Below are 27855 nucleotides of genomic sequence, written 5' to 3'. Positions count from 1 at the left end.
CCTAATTATGTCAGGTGAAGAATACAATGCGTGCAGTTCTGCGTTGTGTAACTTCCTCCATTCTCTTGTAACTTCGTCCCTCTCATCCCCAAATATTTTCCTAAACACCTTATTCTCGAACACCCTTAACGTCTGTTCCTCTCTCAAAGTGAAGAACCCAAGTTTTACAACCATAAGGAACAACCGGTAATATAACTCTTTATTTAAATTCTAACTTTCAGATTTTTTGAGAGCAGACTAAATGACAAATTTTTCTGAACCGAATAATAACAGGCGTTTCCCATATTTATTCTATGTTTAATTTCCTCCCGAGTGTCACTGATATCTGTCACTGTTGGTCCAAGATATATCAATTTTTCCACATCTTCAAAGGATAAATTCCCAATTTTTATATTTCCAGTTCGTACAATATTCTCATCACGAGACATAATCATATACTTTGTATTTTCGGGATTTACTTCCAAACTTATCGCTTTACTTGCTTCAAGTAAAATTCCCGTGTTTCCCCTACTCGTTTGTGAATTTTCTCCTACCATATTCACGTCATCCTCATAGACAAGATGGATGTACTATACGTATTAGAAATATTTAAGTAACATATCATTTTAATAGGATCCTTGCCTTTAGAATAGCTTTACATTAAACAATTGTAAAGTGTGATCCCAGAACTTGTAAAATTGTTTCCTTTTGAAAATAAAACATTAGAATATTTGAATTTCGAGCCTTATCTATGTCTTACAATAATAATAAACAAATATTTCTGAAAAAGACATTTTCATTGGAGTTTTCAGTTTGCCTGGAATGGCTGAATGGTGTTACAAGAAATCAGATTTCTCGGCTACGTGCATATGGCGGTGGGAAAACGTTTAACGACACACTGCCTGTAGAGGCCCATTCACAATGGAAATTAAACATAACCGTAACATAAACACAGAAGTTTGCGCCCAGGTTATCAAATGGGATCATTCACAATTATTCACATAAGCATTGACATAAACATTACCGTAAGACGTTAACATGAAAGTTTGCAAACTCCAAACTTTCATGCTTATGCTTACGTGATTTGCAAACAGAACACAATCGTGGAGCGCTGATGTATACGACAGAATATTTATTCATCTACTAGTTGTACCCGTGCGCTCCGCTGCACCCGTTAGAAATAAATATAAAGTAATTACATAATTAAAATAGGACATTTGATCCAGGGAACATTCGTGTTTGATAGAAGGATAAATCGTTTATTATGTTACTTAAGTTAAATTGTATTTGCATAATTAAAATGCGATCATTTTGATCCAGAGAGTACTCATTTGGTCATAAAAATTATTTTAGAAAATACAGGAAACGAATGTACAGAATAGCCTATCAAGTTTTCTGTGCATAAGAAGCTATTTTAATCTTACCTGTCCTCGATTCACTCTTAAGTTACTGTAATAACATTATAGCATTATGTCCATCTAGAGAAACTACACTTTCCAATGGTGAAATAATAATTAATTATACAAATCGGTTAATTTAGCTTCCGATATTACTTCATACAAACACAGAAACATTATCTGTAGGCTATCTTTCATAGCTTTCGATTGTTGCTGTCCAAGGCCCCTTATAGACGAAGTCATTTGTTTTTTAATTCATTACACGGCCTTAGATGGCAGTTATTTTAATTTTAAAACTCATTTATCTCATTAAATATCAGTCCTATCAAAATGTTTCAAGGAATAAAACTTATCGGAAATTATTTTTAAAGAAACTTTTGTTATGTAACATTTTTCACAAAAATCAATAATAAGCGAGATATTTCGATTTATTTAATTCAGGCCCCCTTATAACCCCCCCGTTTAAATAATGTATTTTGAATGCCATATAGCCTAAAATCTAAGTTACAACGAACTTAATTTACACTCCAATTTTCATCGTAATCCGTTCAGCCATTATCGCGTGAAAAGGTAACAGACAGATAGACAGACAGACAGACAGACAGACAGACAGACATACAAACAAAAATTTCAAAAAAGCGATTTTCGGTTCCAGGTGGTTAATTGTATATGTTAGGACCAATTATTTTTGGAAAATCGAAAATTACCAGAAAAATTTCGGCTACAGATTTATTATTTGTATAGATTTATGTCCATAACAGGGTAAAGCCCCGATTACAATAGACAGCACAGATAAAAAAAAACATATTGCATACAACACGAAAAAAAATAGGTAAAACAGATACAAGTGTAATTACGAATTAAAAATGGAAAAGGGAAGGGAAAAAAACAGATACCAACTAAATAAAAAAGACAGGTACAGATATAAATGAAAGACACCAAATAAAAACAAATCAAAAAGAGCCAAGTACGGACATCACAGCCAAAAATGCAAAATGTAGGCGTAGCTATAATTGGCAAATTGCAGAGCAAATACAACACCATGTTAATAAATTCAATATACAGCACTACATAGCAGGCCCATTAGGCTCAATTACTTTATTAAAAAAACTCACCAACACAGAACACGTGTTTCAAGTAGTGCTTTAGATAACTGTTTCTTGTACGAGGCGCATCCAGAAAGTAAGTTTCCCTATTAAAAAAAAAGAACACACACTTTCAGGAAAACATTTATTGGCAACAGGTACAGCAATGTTTCAGCTAATTTTCAACATAGCCACTATCAGAATTGAGACACTTGTCGTATCGTGGGATCAACTTTTGTATCCCTCTGTCGTAGAACTCTGCCGCCTGTGAATGGAACCAGCGTGTGACAGACGTCTTCAGCTCTTCGTCGTTGCCAAAACGCTCACCGGAGGACAGGAATTTCTTCAGGTGCAAGAAAACGTGAAAATCGCTGGGAGTAAGATCAGGACTGTAGGGTGGGAGATCAAACAACTCCCAGCCAAATTCCGTCAAAACAGCTGCTGTGCGCCGAGCCGTATGTGGACGAGCATTGTCATGGAGGAGCACAACACCTGCAGTAAGCATTCCACGCCTCTTGTTTTGAATGGCACGTCGCAATTTTCGCAGTGTTTCACAGTAACGGTCAGCGTTCACTGTTTCACCTCTTGGAAGGAAGTCAATGAGCAGAATGCCCTTCCTGTCCCAAAACACCGTGCACATCACTTTCCGTACCGACAGCGTCTGTTTGAATTTCGTCCTGATCGGAGATCCACTATGCCGCCAATGCATTGACTGCTGCTTGGTTTCCGGGGTGAAGTGCGAAATCCAAGTCTCATCGCCGTCATCGTGATACCGTTGCAGAAATGTCAGTGCTGCTCCTAAACGTTGCATTTTGTGTTCGGGTGTTAGGTTTTTCGGCACCCACCTGGCACACACTTTTTTGAACAGAAGGTGCTTAGTGACAATATCATGCAACAAGGATCGCGATATCTGCGGAAAATGGCTGCTCAGCTCCGTAATCGTGAAGCGACGGTTCTCCATGATGCACTGCCGCACCAGCTCAACACGATCATCACTGATGAGGGACGGTCGCCCACTGCGCTCTTCATCATGGACACTTTGACGACCTTCGGAAAACTGCCTACACCAGCGACGCACCATCTGCTTACTCATGACGTTCGGCCCATAGACCTGACAGAGCTGCCGATGAATTTCAATTGGCGCAATGCTTTGTGCATTAAAGAACTTTATCACCGACCGAATCTCGCAGGCGGCGGGAGAAGGAATAAGAGCTTCCATTTCGGACCACTGTTGCCACCCTACTAGAACCAGATGGGACCTGTCCGGCTGGCATATGATTGATACGCCATAGATCTGTTACGCATGCGAAATTGACACGGCTAATTACGTTTACTTTCAAGGGGAAAAAATCGGGAAACTTACTTTCTGGATGCGCCTCGTACATATTGTACGATAACGAAAAATATAAATCCTGTTTATTTGATAGATGATTGTAAGTTCGAAGCATTAATAAAAGTGGAGACATTTTATGAGATGAGGAAATGGCGTCGTTGTTATGTTTCCATGGTTACCAAGTATCTTTGCGGTTATGTTTATATTCCAATCGTGATGATTTTTATTTTACCGTAACGTTTACATTTTGAAGTTAACTCTTACGTTATGCTTAATTTTCATTGTGAATGAGCCTTAATAAGCAAAGATTGTAGTCAGTGATCAATGATGGACCGTACTCGAAGCGTATGCGAGGCCATGAATGGAGCAGCCCATCAAAGAACGAGACGGCCAAGATTGATTGGCGGAGAACTTGTTTCTGCTCGCGGGACGCGTACTTATCCATCACTACGGCAGCAGCGAATGTGCTGATACAGCGGGGACTCCACGTGTTCAGGATGCCAGGTGACGGCTTGCAGACATATATAGCTTCACTTCCGGAAAAAAAGAAGTGACACATTCTGACGGCGAAATGCCTGGACCTGGAGTACAGTTCTTATATACTAACATTAATTTACTTTTGTTGACATATTATTCTTTTCAAATGTATCTTCAGATTAAGAGCTAACCAGATTTTTATTTTTTAAGGCCGGTTCACAATAAACCCGGAACGAGAACCAGAACGAAAACGGGAAGCGAAGATCGTGAACGTGACGATTTTTTATTCACAATAAACCAAGAACGGAAACGGCTATGCATATCGATATGTATGTCAATAACTATATGGGCTATTCCATCTCAAATCGATCGAAATACAAGAAAATTGACCTTGCAATTTTTAAATACAATGAAACTTTTTCTGTCCGTAGATAACTGTGATACAATGCTTTGTGCAAAGCTTGAGACATCAGAACTTCATAGTGTTTAAATTAATAATATTTAAATTTATCGTATTTTCATAAAATTAGCAACTTCAAACTGTTGTGGCTCCGAAACCCTTTCACCCAATGATCAAAATCATGGCTTATTTTGATGCTATGAAATTAAAGTTTATATTGACTTGTTATGGAAATGGAGAAATTTAGATTTTTCTTCATTAAGACGCCTTTGCCCACGAAAAAAATATTTTTAAACTATATGGTTATATTCCGCGTTAAAAGTACAAATAAACACATATTTTTTAATGGTACACCGTTGATAAGAAAGTATTGAAAATATCAAATACAGAAAATAAATAGTACGCGCAAGAATTAACCAGCTGACTGTGAGGCGGGACCTAGCCGAGACAAACAAGGCCAGGAGATATAAACACGTGAAGTTTCGTCTAGTAGCGCATATCTGGGCTACTTTTATCACAAGTTTTCGTAAACACAGGAGTAAAATGACGCCCAACGCTCCCTTATCTTCAGCACTCGGCCAGTGCGTGCGGTACTGCGCCGTTCAAGTCTAGGCGTGTGAACATAATTTATTTAATACCCTCGAAACTTACTGCCGTGACACTAAGCAAACAATGCCGAATCCCTCTTAATAATGCAAGGTTTTTTCTCAATATTTTTTACATTTTTACAAATGGGCAAAAAGCCTAAAAGTAAGTAAAATCAGATTATCTGTCTCTCTGTACACAATAAAAATAAGGATTACTCCTTATCATAACCTACCAAATGTCAGCTTCAAAATGAGCTCTCGTTCAATGTTCTGCAGTAAATGGTTCCAGAGTTCTGAGCACCGAAAGAGGCTTGTTTTTATAAAATAGCTAAATTTGTCGCTCAATAGTACGAAACCCGTTTGACTTTCGATAGTATATTTTTGAAAATGCACTCTCCTCAGCACCTTGTACAAATAGGGAAAAAATTAGAGTATTAAAAAAATGCGAGGTTTTTTACTGATCGATTTCATATGGAATAGCCCTTATGTAAGATCGGTCCACCGCTAAGTGTAATCTCAGAAAGTGGACACACTCACTGTCAGGTGACTTTTGCCGCACCTATAATCTCTAAACTACACGACATATTTCAATCAAGTAAACGGAGATCGGCAAAAAGATCAATGTATCGAACATGACCTTAGAGTTGAAGTGGGTGACGTCATCTAGAGATAAACGGGACGAGGGAAGCTGAGCACAAATTGGAGGCATGCGCGGCAGCCGAAGCAGTGTAACTGGAAAATGAGAAGCGATAAAACGTTCGCAGTGGTGCCAAACGCTTCGTAAAGAACCAGGCTACAATCTGAATTGAACAAAATTGAGCAGTTAAATTAGAAAATTTCGCGAAAGTAGTTGAGTGAAGAGAGAAAATTCAAAATATATAATTTTTTTTATTCTGCTATTTAATAAAATGTTCTAAAATTATGTGGAATGTCCTGAACACGAGTATGTAACTCATTCTTTCTCGGGGTGCAAGAGTGATTATGTAAAAAAAACCATATGTATCTTTGTTCTAGCAATAAAGTATTAGAACCATTATTATTATTATTATTATTATTATTATTATTATTATTATTATTTGCAATGCAAATGGGAACGAGCTTGTAAGTAACGGGTAGCAAACGATAGAGCACGATGGTTACTATAACAACCATAAACCGGCATATTTTACTCTCAATGTGTACAAGATGGCGACCTGTTATAATAAATGTATACTTCACTACTAAATTTGAGTGTATTTCTTCATTCTTACACCTTATATTCACCATCCCATCCCGAGTGACGAGCTCACGCATGTAACTGGTGCCTGTGTCTCCTACCCCAATTTATCAGTACCTAGATATACAGACGTGGAAAAATTATTAGCAAAATTGAAGATTTTTATTATATATTTTTACAAAATATGATTCTTCAGCTTAGACTACAGTTGACATTTTTGCGTATATCCAAATTATTAGCAAAATTGAAGATTTTTATTATATATTTTTACAAAATATGATTCTTCAATTTAGACTACAGTTGACATTTTTGTGTATTTCCAAATTATTAGCAAAATTGAAGATTTTTATTATATATTTTTACAAAATATGATTCTTCAATTTAGACTACAGTTGACATTTTTGTGTATTTCCAAATTATTAGCAAAATTGAAGATTTTTATTATATATTTTTACAAAATATGATTCTTCAATTTAGACTACAGTTGACATTTTTGTGTATTTCCAAATTATTAGCAAAATTGAAGATTTTTATTATATATTTTTACAAAATATGATTCTTCAATTTAGACTACAGTTGACATTTTTGTGTATTTCCAAATTATTAGCAAAATTGAAGATTTTTATTATATATTTTTACAAAATATGATTCTTCAATTTAGACTACAGTTGACATTTTTGTGTATTTCCAAATTATTAGCAAAATTGAAGATTTTTATTATATATTTTTACAAAATATGATTCTTCAATTTAGACTACAGTTGACATTTTTGTGTATTTCCAAATTATTAGCAAAATTGAAGATTTTTATTATATATTTTTACAAAATATGATTCCTCAATTTAGACTACAGTTGACATTTTTGCGTATTTCCAAATTATTATCAAAATTGAAGATTTTTATTATATATTTTTACAAAATATGATTCTTCAATTTAGACTACAGTTGACATTTTTGTGTATTTCCAAATTATTAGCAAAATTGAAGATTTTTATTATATACTTTTACAAAATATGATTCTTCAATTTAGACTACAGTTGACATTTTTGTGTATTTCCAAATTATTAGCAAAATTGAAGATTTTTATTATATATTTTTACAAAATATGATTCTTCAATTTAGACTACAGTTGACATTTTTGTGTATTTCCAAATTATTAGCAAAATTGAAGATTTTTATTATATATTTTTACAAAATATGATTCTTCAATTTAGACTACAGTTGACATTTTTGCGTATTTCCAAATTATTAGCAAAATTGAAGATTTTTATTATATATTTTTACAAAATATGATTCTTCAATTTAGACTACAGTTGACATTTTTGCGTATTTCCAAATTATTAGCAAAATTGAAGATTTTTATTATATATTTTTACAAAATATGATTCTTCAATTTAGACTACAGTTGACATTTTTGCGTATTTCCAAATTATTAGCAAAATTAAAGATTTGTATTGTATATTTTTAGAAAATTTAACTCTTCAATTTGGACTACATTTGATATTTTTGCATATTTACACATTATTAGCAAAACTGAAGGTTTTTATTATATATTTTTACAAAATTCGATTTTTCAATTTCGAATACAGTTGGCATTTTGGATATTTCCAAATTATTAGCAAAACTGAAAGTTTTTATTATATATTTTTACAAAATTCGATTCTTCAATTTGGAATAGAGTTGAGATTTCGGATATTTCCAAATTATTAGCAAAACTGAAGGTTTTTATTATATATTTTTACAAAATTCGATTCTTCAATTTGGAATACAATTGACATTTTGGATATTTCCGAATTATTAGCAAAACTGAAGGTTTTTATTATACATTTTTACAAAATTCGATTCTTCAATTTCGAATACAGTGGATATTTTGGATATTTCCGAATTATTAGCAAAACTGAAGGTTTTTATTATATATTTTTACAAAATTCGATTCTTCAATTTGGAATAGAGTTGAGATTTCGGATATTTCCAAATTATTAGCAAAACTGAAGGTTTTTATTATATATTTTTACAAAATTCGATTCTTCAATTTGGAATACAATTGACATTTTGGATATTTCCGAATTATTAGCAAAACTGAAGGTTTTTATTATACATTTTTACAAAATTCGATTCTTCAATTCCGAATACAGTGGATATTTTGGATATTTCCGAATTATTAGCAAAACTGAAAGTTTTTATTATATATTTTTACAAAATTCGATTCTTCAATTTGGAATAGAGTTGAGATTTCGGATATTTCCAAATTATTAGCAAAACTGAAGGTTTTTATTATATATTTTTACAAAATTCGATTCTTCAATTTGGAATACAATTGACATTTTGGATATTTCCGAATTATTAGCAAAACTGAAGGTTTTTATTATACATTTTTACAAAATTCGATTCTTCAATTTCGAATACAGTGGATATTTTGGATATTTCCGAATTATTAGCAAAACTGAAGGTTTTTATTATATATTTTTACAAAATTCGATTCTCCAATTTGGAATACAGTTGACATTTTGGATATTTCGAAATTATTAGCAAAACTGAAGATTTTTATTTTATAGTTTTACAAAATTTGACTCTTCAATTTACACTGTAGTTGACATTTTTGCTAATTTACAAATTATTAACAAAATTGAAGATTTTTATTATATATATTTAGAAAATTTAATTTTTCAATTTAAACTACAGTTGGATTTTTTTTGCATATTTCTGTCTATTGTAATGATAGAAATATGCAAAATTGTCAACTGTAGTCTAAATTGAAAAATCAAATTTTGTAAACAGAATTATCATAAAAATCGTCTATTTTGTTAATAATTTGTCCACGTCTGTAGATATACGAATTTAAGGTCATTCAGCGATTTACAGCCATACACAACGTCAGATATATATATATATATATATATATATATATATATATATATATATATATATATATATATATAATACATGGCTACTACAATACGAATAAATGTAAGAATAAAAAAAATAAACATACAATCACCAGATAATCACAAAACAGGTTAAAAGTTTTAAAAGAAATGGTATAAAATCAGGTTAAAATGTACAGGTTTGTCAATTACATGAGGTTAAAACAAATAGTATCTAAAACGTAATATTGCTAAAATCATTGACGCTGTAGATTGGATTTGCCATCAATGTCCTTCTCACCATCCTACTGAAAGTAAAATATGACGTGTTTCTTATAAGCAATGGTAAAGAGTTATAAAGTTTATAAGATATTGAAATAAAACTATTGCTTGTAGTATTATATTTGTACTTGGTGAAATATATGTCAAGTCTGGAACGGGTAGAATAATTATGAATGGATGAACAAGTAGGAAGATTGTGCACATTACGCTTAATCGAGAATAAACATTGACGGCAACGTAAGTATTCCTAGTTGTACAAAAAGTGGTTTACAATGAGTTCTAGAAGAGACACCACAAATAATTCTCACTGCTCTCTGTTGAAGAATAAACAACTTAGAAACCGAAGTATGGTTGCCCCACAAATGCGTCTCGTACCTTAACTGACTGTGAATATGGGCATAATAAACTGTAAGTAAAGAATTGTAACATAATGTTTGTCTGAGGATTCGTAACATGAAAATTCCTTTATTAATTTTATTAAGAAGACATTCTATGTGCGTACTCCAGCCCAGACCGGCTTCGAGGTGAATGCCTAGGAATTTAACTGAGGAAGACAAGTCAGTAATATTTCTGTTAAAAGAAAATTTAACATCTACAGTCTTATTAGAGTTGATGCTAAGTTTATTGGCATCACACCTAGTCAGAAGAAAGAAGTAATTCTTCACCAATAAATTTATGAGACAGAGTAATGGACAATACCTGTTGGTATTTGGGGTATGCTCTCAGTGCTGGTGAACAGGGGAATATATACGTCAGAAATGAACTGGCACTCCACTGGTGACCAAGTACTGTCTGTGTTAACTGGTGACTGTTACGGACGTACAGCGGTACCTCCAAGGACAAAAAACCAAGCATAGAATTTCCAATTTACCTCCTGGGACTGTATAATAGACCTGTCTGTACGGTCTACATAACTGCTGAAAACAGAATGAACTGTCTTCATCGTAATTTAGAGCAAATAAAAAGAACTAGCGAGGCGGTGAGGGCACCACTAGGTTAACTTGTCAGCTGCTGATGACATCCCATGTCTCCGTGTGAAAGCTTCCTCGAACTCACTCGTCCTCCTGGAGTGCGACACAAGAAACAATGAGCAATACCGACATTTTCTGCCGCGAGCGGTTTTTCCAGACTCCATTGTCTGCCACACAAACAAAACATCGAAATGTTTGTGATAGCTCTAATGACGCCAGCTCGTAACTTTCTTCCTGAGGGACTGAAATAGATCTTCGCAGTTAATTAGTAAAAAGGGGAGATTGTTGCCATAACACAGCACCTTACATTCTACGGGATCATAAATCACAGTTTAAGAGCTCTTCTTTTGAATGCCTACTTCAGCTGTAGAGGTCGATTACAGATATTGCAAACGAACGAAAATAATAATAATAAAAAATAATAATAATAATAATAATAATAATAATAATAATAATAATACTTACTTACTGGCTTTTAAGGAAACCGGAGGTTCATTGCCGCCCTCACATAAGCCCGCCATTGGTCCCTATCCTGAGCAAGATTAATCCAGTCTCTAACATCATATCCCACCTCCCTCAAATCCATTTTAATATTATCTTCCCATCTACGTCTCGGCCTCCATAAAGGTCTTTTTCCCTCCGGTCTCCCGATTAACACTCTATATGCATTTCTGGATTCCCCCATACGTGCTACATGTCCTGCCCATCTCAAACGTCTGGATTTAATGTTCCTAATTATGTCAGGTGAAGAATACAATGCGTGAAGTTCTGCGTTGTGTAACTTTCTCCATTCTCCTGTAACTTCATCCCTCTTAGCCCCAAATATTTTCCTAAGCACCTTATTCTCAAACACCCTTAACCTATGTCCCTCTCTCAAAGTGAGAGTCCAAGTTTCACAACCATAAAGAACAACCGGTAATATAATTGTTTTATAAATTCTAACTTTCAGATTTTTTGACAGCAGACTGGATGATAAAAGCTTCTCAACCGAATAATAACAGGCATCTCCCGTATTTATTCTGTGTTCAATTTCCTCCCGAGTATCATTTATATTTGTTACTGTTGCTCCAAGATATTTGAACTTCTCCGCCTCTTCAAATAGATGAATTTCCAATTCTTATATTTCCATTTCGTACAATATTCTCGTCACGAGACATAATCATATACTTTGTCTTTTCAGGATTTACTTCCAAACCTATCTCTTTGCTTGCTTCCAGTAAAATTCCTGTGTTCTCCCTAATCGTTTGTGGATTTTCTCCTAACATATTCACGTCATCCGCATAGACAAGCAGCTGATGTAACTCGTTCAATTCCAAACTCTCTCTGTTATCCTGGACATCCCTAATGGCATACTCTAGAGCAAAGTTAAAAAGTAAAGGTGATAGTGCATCTCCTTGCTTTAGCCCGCAGTGAATTGGAAACGCATCTGACAGAAACTGACCTATACGGACTCTGCTGTACGTTTCATTGAGACACATTTTAATTAATCGAACTAGTTTCTTGGGAATACCAAATTCAATAAGAATATCATATAAAACTTCTCTCTTAACCGAAATAATAATAATAATAATAATAATAATAATAATAATAATAATAATAATAATAATAATAATAACAATAATAATAATAATAATAATAATAATAATAATACGTAGTGATACAAACACAGTACATAGGAAACTATTGTCTGCTAATGAAATACTATAACAATGGGTTAGTATCATGTAAAAAATAGTACTTTATCCATGACCATAACGAAAAACATGCCTTTACTAATACTTTTGCGTTTGTAAAGTAGGCTTTTATTCAACATTACTTCATTTCACTAGTGAGATAAAGACTTTACCTCACAGTTTGAACTTTATCTCACAGTTCATTAGTATTTTCCTAGTACCCGGGTACACACGTATACTTTTCCATTGAACTATTACTCAAGAAGTTAATATATTAGTTACTAGATGTCACTACCTCTACTTCTTTATCACCATTTCTTAAATATCATACATTCAATCTCCTTCTCTTTTCTCTATCTACTACGTCGTAATTTATGCATTGCATCCATATCTAATATGTATTTTTTTTTAATTTGTAATAATTGACCTTTTGGGAAGGGAGGAGACTTGGACCTGCGAAGTTGGGTTTATAGGATTTTATATTTTATAATTTTTTTATAATTTTATAACAACACGCGTTAGTCAACTGAGCTAAACAGACACAATGATTGATTATGTTTTAATATTCCTCATAAGTTTACAGAAGTAAAATGTGAAATTATTTTAATCACATGAACACTTCTAAATAATCCCTGAAACTTCAAAAAGATGAAAATACACGTTTAAAATGAAAAAATACATATTAAAATTATATAATTAATTATAATTTGTTATTTTATCCAACAACTTACATACCATTCTTCACTATTCATGGCCTCCTACATCATGACCTACCTAGTAACGTATCGATTCTAAAATCCATGCCATGGTATGTGATTATATGAGGACTTATTTTCAACATATTTTCTTTTATAAAACAGAATTTTTCGTTATGGTGTCCACACCTGTGGAGTAACGGTCAGCGCGTCTGGCCCCGAAACCAGGTGGCCCGGGTTCGATTCAAGGTCGGGACAAGTTACCTGGTCGAGGTTTTTTCCGGGGTTTTCCCTCAACCCAATATGAGCAAATGCTGGGTAACTTTCGGTGTTGGACCCTGGACTCATTTCACCGGCATTATCACCTTCATCTCATTCAGACGCTAAATAACCTAAGATGTTGATAAAGCGTCGTAAAATAATCTAATAAAAAAAATATAATTCGTTATGGTCATGGATAAAATTACGTATGGTACTTGTGAGCGTGATCTTTCCACTCGCGCAATAAAGATGCACTTACCTCACAAGTACCATAAATAACTATTATCTGGATTTTATTTTAATTATTCACTATTCCATTCCTGAAGTTTAGTCCTAATAAATACAAATCTAGGATTTACCTTTGTACTTCCACTAATGAGAAGTAAATAACGTAACAACTACGTGATAACCGGTTCACAGCCAACCGTTGGGCATCGATGCAAATAATAGATATGAACTGTTTACTTGCGTGTAAAACACGACATCGTGCTGTGCCACCGTTTTGTTTACGAGCCGCAGCTTCAGTGAGTCGCCATGGCGTTATGCAACATAAAAAACAGACGGTGAAGTGACAAAACACACAAATTTACTCTCTGGCTACCAACCCGCCATGCAGCTCGACGTCCATAAACAATAGTTTCGTCGAATCATCACAATTTAATGCAATGTAATAGACCCACTACAAGAGAGAAGAGGTATAACTCTCAACGGCCACATTGAAAACTCATACGAGTTTGACATACGCCAAATAGCGTCATAATAACTGCAGTTACGAAGAACCTCAATCACCGGACTTTGCTTGTTTTTCATATTGACGATTTGGCAAAACCAAGTCGAACATGAATATGTGTGGCAGACAAGTGGGTTACATACGTGACGCAAACAAATTTTCCTGGATTGGTGAAGAAGTGTTTTCAGAACATGGGAGGGGTGACAGTAGGAGGAAGAAGAATAAAATACATAAGATTTGCTTATGATTATACGGCGTTATTATCAGAAGAGGAGACTATACTAAGGGACATGCTACTGGAGCTAAATGACAGCTGTAAGAAGTATGGAATGAAGATAAATGCAAACAAGACGAAGATCATGGTTATCAGAAGAAAAATAGAGAAGATAATAAAGTTGTGAATTTTATTCTAAATAAGACAGTAGAACAAATGGACAGCTTCAAATACTTGGGGTGTAAGCAGTAACCTGAGTTGCTACCAAAAAGTCAGAACGAGGATAGCAATGGTAAAGAAAGCTTTCAATAGGAAAACAAGCATCTTCTGCGAACCTCTGGAAAAAGAACTAAGGAAGAGACTAGTGAAGTGCTTTGTATAGAAACATGGAGGGAAAAAAATTAGCATTATGAAGAAATGAAGGAAACGACTAGAAACATTTGAAATCTGGATTTAGAGAAGAATTTTTATTTTTTTTTATTTTAGTAAGTTATTTTACGACGCTTTATCAACAATTTTAGGTTATTTAGTGTCTGAATGAGATGAAGGTGATAATGCCGGTGAAATGAGTCCGGGGTCCAGCACCGAAAGTTACTCAGCATTTGCTCATATTGGGTTGAGGGAAAACTCCGGAAAAAACCTCAACCAGGTAACTTGCCCCAACCGGGAATCGAACCCGGGCCACCTGGTTTTGCGGCCAGACGTGCTAACCGTTACTCCACAGGTGTGGACTTTAAGAGAAGAATGGAGCATGTGAAATGGGCAGACAGAATAAGAAATGAAGCTATGCTAGAAAGAGTGGGTGAAAAAAGAATGATGTTGAAACCAATCATGAAGAGAAAAAAAATTGGCTCGGTCACTGCCTAAGAAAAAATTGCTTACTGAAGGATGTTTTGGAAGGAATGGTGAACGGGAGAAAAATTCGGAGCAGAAAAAGGTATCAGATGAGAAACAACATTAAGATACATCATATGCGGAGACGAAGAAGGTGGAAAAGAGGGGAGACTGGAGAGTGCTGACTTAGTAAAGTGGCCTCGTTCAATTATTAGGCAGTGGCATTCCTTTTAAGATTTGTAGGTCTTTATTGCATGCACCGATAATAAAATGAAAATGCGACGTTGTCACGTCTTGTTTGTTGCTGCTATATATTAATATAACATGGATATGGGCTAGGCTTAATTGCTCAAAGCATGAGTTAATTTGAAGATTATTTATATTATTTAGATTATTTATTTTAAATTAATTATTTAAAGAAATAATTAAATGTTCCTCCATAAGGAAAACCGGAAAGTTTGACTTTTTGTAATAATTCTTTTATTGTTAAGGACTGGCCCTTATTGTAAGAACTGTATATTTCACGGCGAATGTAATCACACGTAAAACCATCTACTTTATTAAATTTTGTGACTTTGTGTCCACGCTTTTTAGGTGTCTTAGGTCTCTTTTTTACAATTTTACTTACAGTATTTCTATTTAATTTAAGAATTTTAGATGTCTCCGAAATTTTTCCTTGACCTAAATTGTTTTTCAGAACATACGTGTGAGCATTGCACACAAACGTTTAACACTGCTTACATAATTTTGGTGTAGCTTTTGAATTTGAATTGTTATTTAACTCTGATATATTATTATTATTATTATTATTATTATTATTATTATCATCATCATCGTCGTTATTGACGTTCATGGGTATCGGTTCCGACACTTCACTCGCTTCCCACGGCCTCCACATTTTTATTATACACTGAACTGTAATATAATTAATTTTCACTGTGAACTAGAACAAGACACACTGCTAAAATTTGCAACTCCGCGTGGAGTATTGGAGCGGCCTTCAAAAGACTTGACGACGTCAATGGACAGTGACACAATTAAAATTATTGAAACTACAAAGCTACTGTCTTCTTTGACACCGCTAGCTTACTAATTGAACGTGGCTACTTTTTTTTTTTAACTAAGGATCTCCCTTGGTTCGTAATGCCATAACGCTGGGAGAAAATCCGCATTAGTTGGCACCTCTACAATTATAGCTCTGTAAATATCTTTCAAGTTTTAGTACCAATTCATTCATTCATTCATTCGCAGTGTTTTTTCTCAACGGCAAATCTTTCACTGCAAACCCAGCATTCTCCAACCTTCCCTATTTTCCCCCTTCGTCTCCGCATACGACTCATGTATCTTAATTAATCTATCATCCGATTTCTTTTGCCTCGAATTTTTATTAGATTATTTATTTAAAAAATTATCAATTGCTGAAAGTACTACATAACATTAATTTGAAGTATTCTCATTTATCATAACATGTTACAGAAATCAAATCATTACGATGCGTGAAAAACGCAAAATGTGAAAGTATGTGTTCTCTTCGTGGCTCTCATTTTATCCGGGACTTCCGTTTAGTCCGGATCAGAACCCACGACTCTCCGACCCAGAGACCAGCGTTGCCAACCTAAACACGAGCGCGTCGGCTACAAACATCCCGAAATTCAGCTACAAAGACTGAAATTCAGCTACGCTCAAAACTTTAAGAATTTGCGTACAGTATGTTTCATTGTTATTTGAAGTCGGAGTACGGTTATTTTTGGGACTAGGCGACCCCTAATAAAAACTCTGCTGTGTGCCGGGAAGTTCACAAACAGAGGAACTGTCAGGTTACTGGTTTACTTTTGTTGGGTAGGCGACCCCTAATAAACCGCCTGACGGGTGTCTGCAAATTCACGAGTACAGAAATTGTCAGTTAGGTAATAGCGCTATTCACATAATAGGAGAATAGAACTGAAAATAGCACTGCTATCCTTGCCATAAATGCGGGTCACATTGTTCAGAATTCAGTCTGTGACACAAAGCTTCTACCGGTATGTTTTCATAACATTAATGAGGAAGCGAGGAAATTCTGGTGGGTATTAGTATGAGAAAATAAATTTGTTAAAAGTGTTTACACATAAAATTTGAGTATTCACAGATGATCGCTCGATCGAATCTCAATTCGGCTACATTTTGACATTCGGCTACGACAATTCTGCTACAAGCTACATGACTAAAAATCAAGCTACGTTTAGCCGAATTCGGCCACGGTTGGCAACGCTGCCAGAGACAAACACGATCACCAATAAACAACGAAAAAACAGTTCTAGCATCTTTCCGAAATGAAATTACACTATCGCACTGTCCACATTTAACAACACGCTAGAATATTAGCTCTTTGAACAGGGGCTTTTGTTAAAGAACTGAGTGCCATGCTATTTTCAGTCTTTGTTCTCGTTATTCGTGCCTCAGTTGGCATTGTTGGAAGTTTTCCCTTCGGTACGTGACAATACCTAACCTTGACCTATTATTCGGTGCCTCAAGTGCAATACAGACAGATCTGAATCGCTTGCTTCCAGCTATTGTTTGAATTATGCCTGATGAGTATGCTACCCGTGTCACACAGTCGCCCAAGGAGTTGCCGCCTCTAAAGGTGAACACACAGAACCTGTATGCACTCCATTACGTTTGTAGAACAGCACTGTACAGCAAGACAATTACCCGGATTCCTGCCGGAAATAGCATTGGAGAATTGTATAAAGTCTCTGGAATTTACATCAGATTTCCAACCCAGTGGTTCGCAATAGTTTACATAGTTGGAATTGTACTATAAATTTTATTATATCAATAATGAAACATAGTAATCAGAGTTTCGAAAGCTGGTTCCGTCTTAGATGAGAAAACTGTTGACATAAACGTAATAATAAAAATAATAACGGTGGATTTTGAGCAAGCTCCCATGATTGTGTGAAAAGTCTATACCCGAAAAGATGTAATAGAATACAATCTGTACTTTCTCTGGAAATATCAAAATTGGAAATTAATCCTTTGAAAAGCGGAAAAATAGAAATGCCTTGGTGCAACACTAACAAATATAAATGTCCATTTTGAATCTTGCGTACACTACTTTTAACACTTGAATATAAGTAATTGATTAACTAGAGGACTTACTCGTGTTAATTATGTAAGTCTGTGCGGCTTATAGTTGTTTCGGTGCTTCATCACACCGTCCTCAGAGCCTACTAGATCTAGGCGTCATCTCGAACTTCTCTGCCTGTTGTGTGGGTGCGTTTGATTGTTGAAAGGTGTTGAAAAGTGGAGTCAAATAGTGTGTGTGTACTGAAATTGATCTGTGTGTTACACACACACTATTTGATTCCATTTTCAACACCTTTCAACAAACACACTAAAACATATCCCGATCAAATTCTCAACACACAGATTAATTTCAGTACACACACACACACACTATTTGACTCCACTTTTCAACACCTTTCAACAATCAAACGCACCCACACAACAGGCAGAGAAGTTCGACATGACGCCGAGATCTACTAGGCTCTGAGGATGTTGTAATGAAGCACCGAAACAGCTGTAAGCCGCACAGACTTACATAATTAACACGAGTAAGTCCGCTAGTTAATCAATTACAAATATAAATGACACTCGAGGGGAAATTAAATTGATAAATTCCGTTTTATTTAACGACACTCGCAACTGTCGACGTTATAACACCAAACTTAAATGTTATCGCCCCGGCCGAGATCGAACCCGCAACCAGTAGGCCGAATCGAGAGGAAATTGAACTCAGAATAAATATGGGAAATTCCTGCTATTATTCGGTTGAGAAGATTTTGTCATCCAGTCCGCTTTCCAAAGTTGAAAGTCAGAATTTATAAAACAGTTATATTACCGGTTATTCTGTATGGTTGTGAAACTTCGATTCTCACTTTGAGAGAGGAACAGAGGTTAAGGGTGTTGGAGAATAAAGTGGTCAAGAAAATATTTGGATCTAAGAAAGATGAAGTTATAGGAGAAAGGTACACAACGCAGAATTGCACGCATTGTATTCTTTACCTAACATAAGTTAATTAGGAACATTAAATCTAGAGATGGGCAGGGGCGTAGTTCATGTGGTTGGATGCTGAGTTGTCATCCAGGCAACCCGAGTTCGAATCCTAATGCCTTCTCATTTTTTAAAGCTTGATATTATTATTGTTATTATTATTATTATTATTATTATTATTATTATTATTTCATAAATTGTTTTATAATAAGAATCCTAAATCTCTCTCTCCGATCTGCAGATGCATTAAATATGCTAATTTGCATGGATTCAACTTGGATCCATTTAATGTGTAGTATATCTTTGAGTTTTTAACCCAATGATCTAATTTTATAATTATTTGTCCATTTTACTTCTTGCATTTGGTCAATTGATTAATGTAGACTATTCCATTAATTCAATTATCTCATTGTACTAAATTTATAATTTTATAATTATTATTTGATCAATGATTGATGTAGACTATTATATTGTTTGTATTTCATCTCATTGCCATTTTCTATCATTCATTCTCATCATCATTTGTTGTTTTGTTCTGTTTTGTATCGTGCAAAACTGTAATTGGCCTTGTGCTGTTGTTTTTGCACGTTAATATTGTAAATAAATAAATAATAATTATTATTATTACTACTACTACTACTATTATTATTATTATTATTATCATTATTATCATTATTATTATTATTATTATTATTATTATTATTATTATTATTTTAATTCACTTTCAGTTGTCAGTTCCTATATTCAAAGCCATGTTGAAATATGCGTGGTATGCATCAAAATTAATAAACGAACGAGAAGTGTTTGTGAATGTGAAGGATGTCTGTTTCGCAGCAGAAGTGCGGAAAAATGTGTGTGACTGTGAACAACCTTCTTTCATTTGCTGTGCATAGTGTAGGAAATATGTACGTTTTGTGTGTTTTTATGACATCATAAAGAATCGGGTACAAAATGAAGTGGAATAGCTGCTACAGAAATAGAACAGACACCAGTGACACATCTTACGTTCCTACGTGAGCAGTATTTCAATGTTAGTTAATTAGTAATTTGTTTAAAACATGATGAAGCATTAAATACATTGAGAAATATGATATAGGTATGTAAATAGATAACTGTGATCACAATATTAATCATTATTAAAAGAAAAAAATATAGAACCAGTTAAGATTCGAACTCAGGTTGTCTGGATAACAACTCAGCATCCACAATATGGGCTACGCTGTTACGCAAGCTAATGCTTCCCTATTGAGCATCCAACGGAAGTATGTCAATATTTCCAAAACGAGGGGTCATTGGCCACCCATCTATACTAATAATAAATCTGTAGCCGAAATTTTTCTGGTAATTTTCGACTTCCGAAAAATAATTGGTCCTAACATATATAATTAACCACCCTGAAACCGAAAATCGCTTTTTTGAAATTTTTGTTTGTATGTCTGTCTGTATGTATGTTACCTTTTCACGCGATGATGGCCGAACGGATTTCGATGAAAATTGGAATATAAATTAAGTTCGTTGTAACTTAGATTTTAGGCTATATGGCATTCAAAATACATTATTTAAAAGGGGGGTTATAAGGGGGCCTGAATTAAATAAATCGAAATATCTCGCTTATATCTGATTTTTGTGAAAAATGTTACATAACAAAAGTTTCTTTAAAAATAATTTGCGATAACTTTTATTCCTTGAAAATTTTTTATAGGACTGATATTTAATGAGATAAATGAGTTTTAAAATTAAAATAACTGCCATCTAAGGCCGTGTAATGAATTAAAAAACAAATGACATCGTCTATAAGGGGCCTTGGACAGCAACAATCGAAAGCTATGAAAGATAGCCTACAGAGAATATTTCTGTGTTTGTATGAAGTAATATCGGAAGCTAAATTAACCGATTTGTATAATTAATTATTATTTCACCACTGGAAAGTGTAGTTTCTCTAGATGGACATAATGCTATATATAATATAATTTAAGTTATTTGAAGGGTTCAGTACCATAGTGGGCCAAGCGCCATTTACTGAATACGTAGAAAACAAGGGTTAAAATTAAGTTATTACCATAATTCAATGGAAACTTATAACAAGTAAAATAAAATATACACATTAAATCTAAATGATGTCAATCTTCATTAAACTATGGTTGCATGTAATAAAAATTAAGAAACATGTTAAAGGAATTGTCATTGCACCAAATGAGTGTCTCTGGACCAAAATGATCGCATTTTAATTATTTGCACGCAATTTAAATTAAGTAACATATTAAACGATTTATCCTTCTATCAAACACGAATGTTCCCTGGATCAAATGTCCTATTTTAATTATGTAATTTCTTTATATTTATTTCTAACGGGTGCAGCGAAGCGCACGGGTACTGCTAGTACCAAATATGACTTTAAATAGTACGTCTTGTACTTTCACCTCACACAGTCTTATTCCATTCGGTGATATAAAGAGCGTGTCCTCTCCTTGTGAGTTGATAACTCTATTACTAGACAGGGGTAGGAGATATCTAGGATTCAAAAAGAGATGAATGTCTGATACCTAGATCAGGACTGGAATGCAAGAACAATCCTTCCCTTGCAGCCAATTCTCTTCCATGCGCAGGACTAGACTGGAATGGCTGATCGCAAGCTCTCTGTTTTGCCCCTCACACAGCCCCCCCCCCCAACCAGTGCGTACAACGAAAAATCGTTACAACGCTTCGATATACCGCGGATGCAAACAAGCAGACTCAATCGCCAATGAATATTTCAAGCGGACTTCTAATTTAAGAAAGTGCTGTGCACAATATTTGTTTGTACGCCACTAAACTCGTAACGGATATGAATTAAACCTACTTTAACTCGCTACCGCGAAGCAAATAGACGAATACTTCTTTCCTAACCTTATTTTACAAGAAGATTAACAGACAACACTACTGGGAAGTCAATTGAATTTTCAAATTCTTTATGCTCGACCATGCCGAAATGTACTAATTATACATCTGGTAGCAGTCCTTTAATGCATGTCATTAAAGTACACCTACTCATTAAAGTACACGTCTTCAGCCAATGATAACTCAGCTTACATGTGTTCAGCCAATGACAAGTCAGCTTTGTACCGTTATAAAACCGCAAGTATCGATTATTCTCGGATATGCAATCGAAAGAGAATTAGCGAAAAGTCACGGAGGCTGGAAATCAAATACTGTCGCAGAAGGTTATGTTCTGTTACTATAATAATTAGCGTTAATTGTAAATAATATTCAAATAAATTCAATTTGTCATCTCGTTTTTCAATGTCGAATTCAATAATCAAGGTTATAATATTATAATATTATCAAGTTTAACGGGATTACATCAAAGTCAATGACATTATTGTTCCTCGGAAAAAATCAATACTTTCGCGTCTGCGCACATCTCACAATTCACGACCTAGAACAAGGTCACTTCCGATCTTGTCAGTTACAAATAAAATGTATACATCTGAATACTGGTAATTTCAAGTTAGAAATATGGTCGAGCATAAAAAGTCGTATGAAACTCGCCTATAATGGTAATTAAGAAGCTCGTATGAAAATTATGAAACTCGCTTGCGCTCGTTTAATAAATATCCATACTCGATTCTTAATTACTATCATTATAGGCTCGTTGCATAATGTACTATTTAAATATACTGTATACTTTTTCAGAGTAAGAGGCAAATTTCATTGATCATATATTTTTACATTTTCTACGCAATCTTAAAACTTTTGGCTCTGGCATATCACACAAGAAATAAGATAGTTTGCATCACCATCTATTGACAACTTCAGCGTAGATGATGTATGTGTCTACATTTTGTTCTTGTATAAGAACAGTCTCTCTTCAGCAGCTCTGAGGTCATTTTCTGCCACAGTGTGTGCAATGAAGCCCTTCAACTCATAATTGTCGTATGCTTGTTCAAGAACACTCTTTCCTTCAAATAGCCCCACAACCAATATTCTGGATTAATACCTGGCGATCTTGCAGGCCAAGTTACAGACCACCACAACAAATCAGAAACAAACAAACTCGTTGTCATGGTGATGCAAAAAAAAATCGCATTTCTTGTGAATTTTTAAGATTGTGTAGAAAATGAAGAATAAAGTTACCTCTAACTTTTGGAAACTCCTATATTTTACTTTTATTAAGAAGTCCCGTATATTAAAAAAAAAAGTCGTTTGTAAGCTTTCATAAATTCACTTACATGCCAACAAACTTCGTTAAAATATTTGTAGGAAACGAGGGTAGATGTACAGGTTGTATAAAATTAATCGAGACAAGCTCAATTTCGTCATGAGACGGCTTTCTTCAGGCACTACGTATATTTGCCTCCAAAATGAACGTGATTAGGGAATCGCAAGGTAATTGGTTCACCAATCTTGAACTTCGTTTGGAATGGTTTTCACTTCAATAGAAGCAGAATTTACAAAATGAAAATGGCATGTCACACTTAGATCTTATATCTATCACAATTTTCTGAAAGTCAACATTCTCAGAATAAATGAAATCATATTCCTTACGCGGTAAAACAAATCTTAACCCCATAGAGCTTCTATGGACAAGCATAATAAATATTAACAAGATAATACTCATACCTAGCATTCTCGGTGTACATGTTGTCAACTCACTTGAGGTATGTGAATATAATGGGAATAATTGAGCCGGAATGTGGTATAGTTTCTCGATAGCTCAGTCAGTAGTGTGTTGGCGCGCTCAACCAAAGGTCCAGGGTTCGATACCCCGCCCTGGAACAACTTTTCCCATGGAATTTTTCTAAGGTGTTTGTTTATTTACTTATATTTTTATTTACATAATACTGAAGTCTCATTGGTGTAATATGTATCTTGTCGGCGATTCGATGTATGCAATGGAGGAAAGGAACTGGCCAACCTACCTAATTTATCTCCTGCCCTAGTTGCCTCATAAGTGGTGCCTTGTCGGTATTACTTGTGAGGTTCAGATCTGTCTTGGGACAGTTGACTAAACAACAACAACAATAATTTTTAGCTCCTAATTTTCAAGATATTTAACATTTCTCAACGTTAGATCTCCGATAAAATATAGCCTACATGGACACGTATGATTATTTTCATTGAATTTCGTTAAAAGTGCATTCGCATGAAGAATTTTGAACATAAAAAATGTAGTCTCGAGAAAGAGGCAAATTTGTAAGAAGACATGCAATGATGACATATGGAGCACACCTACATAAAAATCGCTCCTGGACCTCAAACAAGACATAGAGGCAAGAAACCTTTTACTGTCAACTTCCTACATGCCCAAGGGACATTTTCGTACCAAAAACCGAAAATTGATTTGACAATTTTTTGTAAAAAAAAATTCAGTCTTAGTGTCCCTTAATCGCAATGAGTGATTAATGACAATAAGGGCTATTCCATCTCAAATCGACCGAAATATAGAGAAAATTGACCTTGAAATTTTTTAATACAATGAAACTTTCTGTCCGTAGACAACTGTGATATAATGCTTTGTGCGAAGTTTGAGGCATCAGAACTTAATAGTGTTTAAATTAATATTTAAATTTATCGTATTTTCATAAAATTAACAACTTTAAACTGTTGTGGCTCCGAAACCCTTTCACACAATGATCAAAATCATGGTTTATTTTGATGCTGAGAAGTTAAAGTTTATATTGACATTAAACAGTTTTTCTTACTTTTTTACGGAAATGGAGACATTTAGATTTTTCTTCATTAAGACGCCTTTGGCCACGAAAAAATATTTTTAAAATATATGGTTAGATTCCGCATTGAAAGTACAAATAAACACATATTTTTTACTGGTGGTACGTTGATAAGAAAGTATTGAAAATATCAAATAAAGAAAATAAATAGTACGCGCGTGAACTAACCAACTGACTGTGAGACGGGAGGTAGTCGAGGCAAGCAAGGCCAGGAGACAAACATGTGATGTGTCGTCTAGCAGTCATGGCTGGGCCACAGTATAGAGAACATACAGTAAAGGCACCTAAGCCATTTCGTGGGAACAATTTCTGAGTGCGCATGTCACGAAACCGGGTGTATTATCTGGAACCTCCACCAGATGGATCTCCATGTACGACAGGTCTGGCATAATTTAATATTAACTGAAAAAATTCATTACTCATCTTTTAATAATTTTAAAGACATGAGGCAAAGGAATGGCAATATAACCATAATAATAATTACTTCCGTATGCAATCATCATGAAAATATTCACTAATTGACGCTAACGTTCAAGTCACTGTTTGAGGCTTATGTTGGTAAGATTGATCCAAGTACAACATAATACATCATGGCGTCCGTTGCGGTGAGGTGCGAACATGAACGTCAACAAGGGATATAAGTATTTTGACTTCCTAGCGACATAATGCTAATGATAGATAATATACATACAAGATTATTCGTATTACTGACCAATAAAATAAATAAATAAATATTTTACTAATATTTTGATAGTGGTTTGATACTAGCGACATAGTTGGATTCATTGAGAACTAGACCTTACTGAGCTTGAATTTAGTACCAACAACATCAAAGGTGCCGACAAGAGTTGTCCCTACTGATTCTTCTTATACTGTGGCTGGGCTAGCTTTATCACAAGTTTTCATAAACACAGGAGTAAAATGACCCCCAATGCTCGCTTATCTTCAGCTCTCGGCCAGTGCGTGCGGTACTGCGCCGTTCAAGTCTAGGCGTGTGAAAATAATTTATTTAATACCCTCGAAACTTATTGCCGAGCCACTAAGCAAACAATGCCGAATCCCTCTTAATAATGCAAAGTTTTTTCTCAATATTTTTTTACATTTTTACAAATGCCCAAAAAGCCTAAAAGCAAGTAAAATCAGATTATTTGTCTCTCTGTATACAATAAAAATAAGGATTACTTCTTAACATAACCTACCAAATGTCAGCTTCAAAATGAGCTCTCGTTCAATGTTCTGCAGTAAATGGTTCCAGAGTTATGAGCGCTGAAAGAGGCTTGTTTTTATAAAATACGCTAAATTTGTCGCTCAATAATACGAAAACCGTTTCACTTTCGATAGTATATTTTTGAAAATGCACTCCCCTCAGCACCTTGTCCAGGGACATCATTTTATTTTTACTTGCATTTTATTGTACCTGCATTTCTGAATGTACTTCACTCTCACCCCTTCACTAATGTCCTTGCTCCCGTCAGACACACAAACTTACGGCCGCTGTTGCATTCGAAGTCTTCAAAGCAGTGAAGTAAACACTGCAGTGTATAGTGTGTTTCATAAATATGATTGCGTTTTCTATAGAAGAAATAACCTATATTAATAATATCGTACTAAAAAATTATATTCAAGAAACGGTAAATTCAATTTCAAAGAATATGCTTCAAAATGTTTTTAATAATATGCGTACTGAATTGAAGCCTGCATTGTAATGAACGGCAACCATTTTCAGCAACTTGTTTAAAAATTCAGATTAGCTTTTTTGAATTGAGGTGGCTAGAGGCAAAGGAATGCTAGTGACATTTGTAATAACATGAGTTAAGTGCATCCAGTGTAAGCAAAAGTATCTAAAATGTTAGTGGCAAAGGGATATTTTAATCGCATCACACATTAAAATTTAAATAAAAAATTTCACCGATTTTACGAAAGCTTAAATATTTAAACCCCATTTTCTCAAAAGTAACTTAAGTGCACTTACAGCCCTTTACTTATGATCCCCTCCATTTAAATGCACTCTCTATATTGTATGATAACATCAATAATTAATATGCTAAATAAAGTAGACATTACATAACGAACATATCCGCCTGAAAAGTTGAGTTTTTGAAAAAAAAAATGTTACTACTCTACTGTATTTTGATAAATTCCGTAAAAGTGATGATCAAACTGAAAATTGTAATATCGTATTTCCCTACAACATAAATAGATACACTACTTTTCTCTCCTCCTATACCTAGTAAAATGATTTGTTTACATATTGCACTAGTAACATCAAACTCCTGTAACGGAAGGGGGCAACAGTGTTTCCGCGTATAGCCAGGTTAATGTTAAAAATGTTGGTAAAAATAAAGTGATGTCCCTGTATAAGTAGGGAAAAAATTAGAGTATAAAAAAATGCGAGATTTTTTAGTGATCAATTTCATATGGAATAGCCCATATAGATTCGATGCTTCAATTAGTAATTTTAATAAAATTCATGTAATGTGCATCTCGTTTCCACTTCGATAAAGATCTATTGTGTGACAACCTACGTACAGAGACAATATAACAGCGTGTTCCCTATTGTCCACGTTACATTATCTGCATTTGTTCACTCACCTGTCTGGCCATAAGCAAAGATACAAGCGTTGTAACCCTGGAAGGCATTGTCGAGGATATCGCGTCCCAGGCAGTCGAACACGATATCCTGGCTCGCGAACTGCTGGATGCTCGGATCCAGAGAGTAGAAGCAGTGGTCGAAGGCGAAAGTTTTTGGCTGCTTCCTGCAACACACAACAAAACGTTCCCTCGTGAGACAAATGCATTCACATCAGTGCCGCTCGAAACACAAAGTGTAGCGGACGAGAGAGAATCTGTTGGACCATGCCGCGATAAAGAACGCTTTGCTGAAGACTGCAAAATTGTCTCTTTATTGTCTAGGGGATTCAAACCTTGTACGAGAAAAAAGGCCTTTGTTTCCGTTGGGGGAAGTACAAACTTGACACACACGTAATCCGTAATATGGGTCAGGAGGACGAGAGATATATAAAAGAAAATGGGATACAGACAGCGACCAAAAATCAATATTCTATGCATAATTCTTAGCTTCAGGCCTGAACTATTACAACACGCTAACCTTTA

At 34.7% G+C, this 27855-nt stretch overlaps 1 protein-coding gene across 4 annotated transcripts in view; it reads right to left on the bottom strand.

Annotated features, from left to right (window-relative positions):
- Khc-73 (Kinesin heavy chain 73) overlaps positions 1-27855 on the bottom strand; it is a 734708-nt gene that overhangs the window by 200351 nt on the left and 506502 nt on the right. For all 4 annotated transcript variants that reach the window (XM_069822453.1, XM_069822454.1, XM_069822455.1 and 1 more), the window contains exon 3: positions 27334-27497. In XM_069822453.1, the coding sequence (XP_069678554.1) occupies positions 27334-27497 (164 nt within the window). The remainder of the gene's footprint in view (positions 1-27333; positions 27498-27855) is intronic.

Source organism: Periplaneta americana, chromosome 3 (assembly GCF_040183065.1).
Source record: "Periplaneta americana isolate PAMFEO1 chromosome 3, P.americana_PAMFEO1_priV1, whole genome shotgun sequence".
Taxonomy (NCBI): domain Eukaryota; kingdom Metazoa; phylum Arthropoda; class Insecta; order Blattodea; family Blattidae; genus Periplaneta; species Periplaneta americana.
This window is presented reverse-complemented; position numbering and strand designations above follow the sequence as displayed.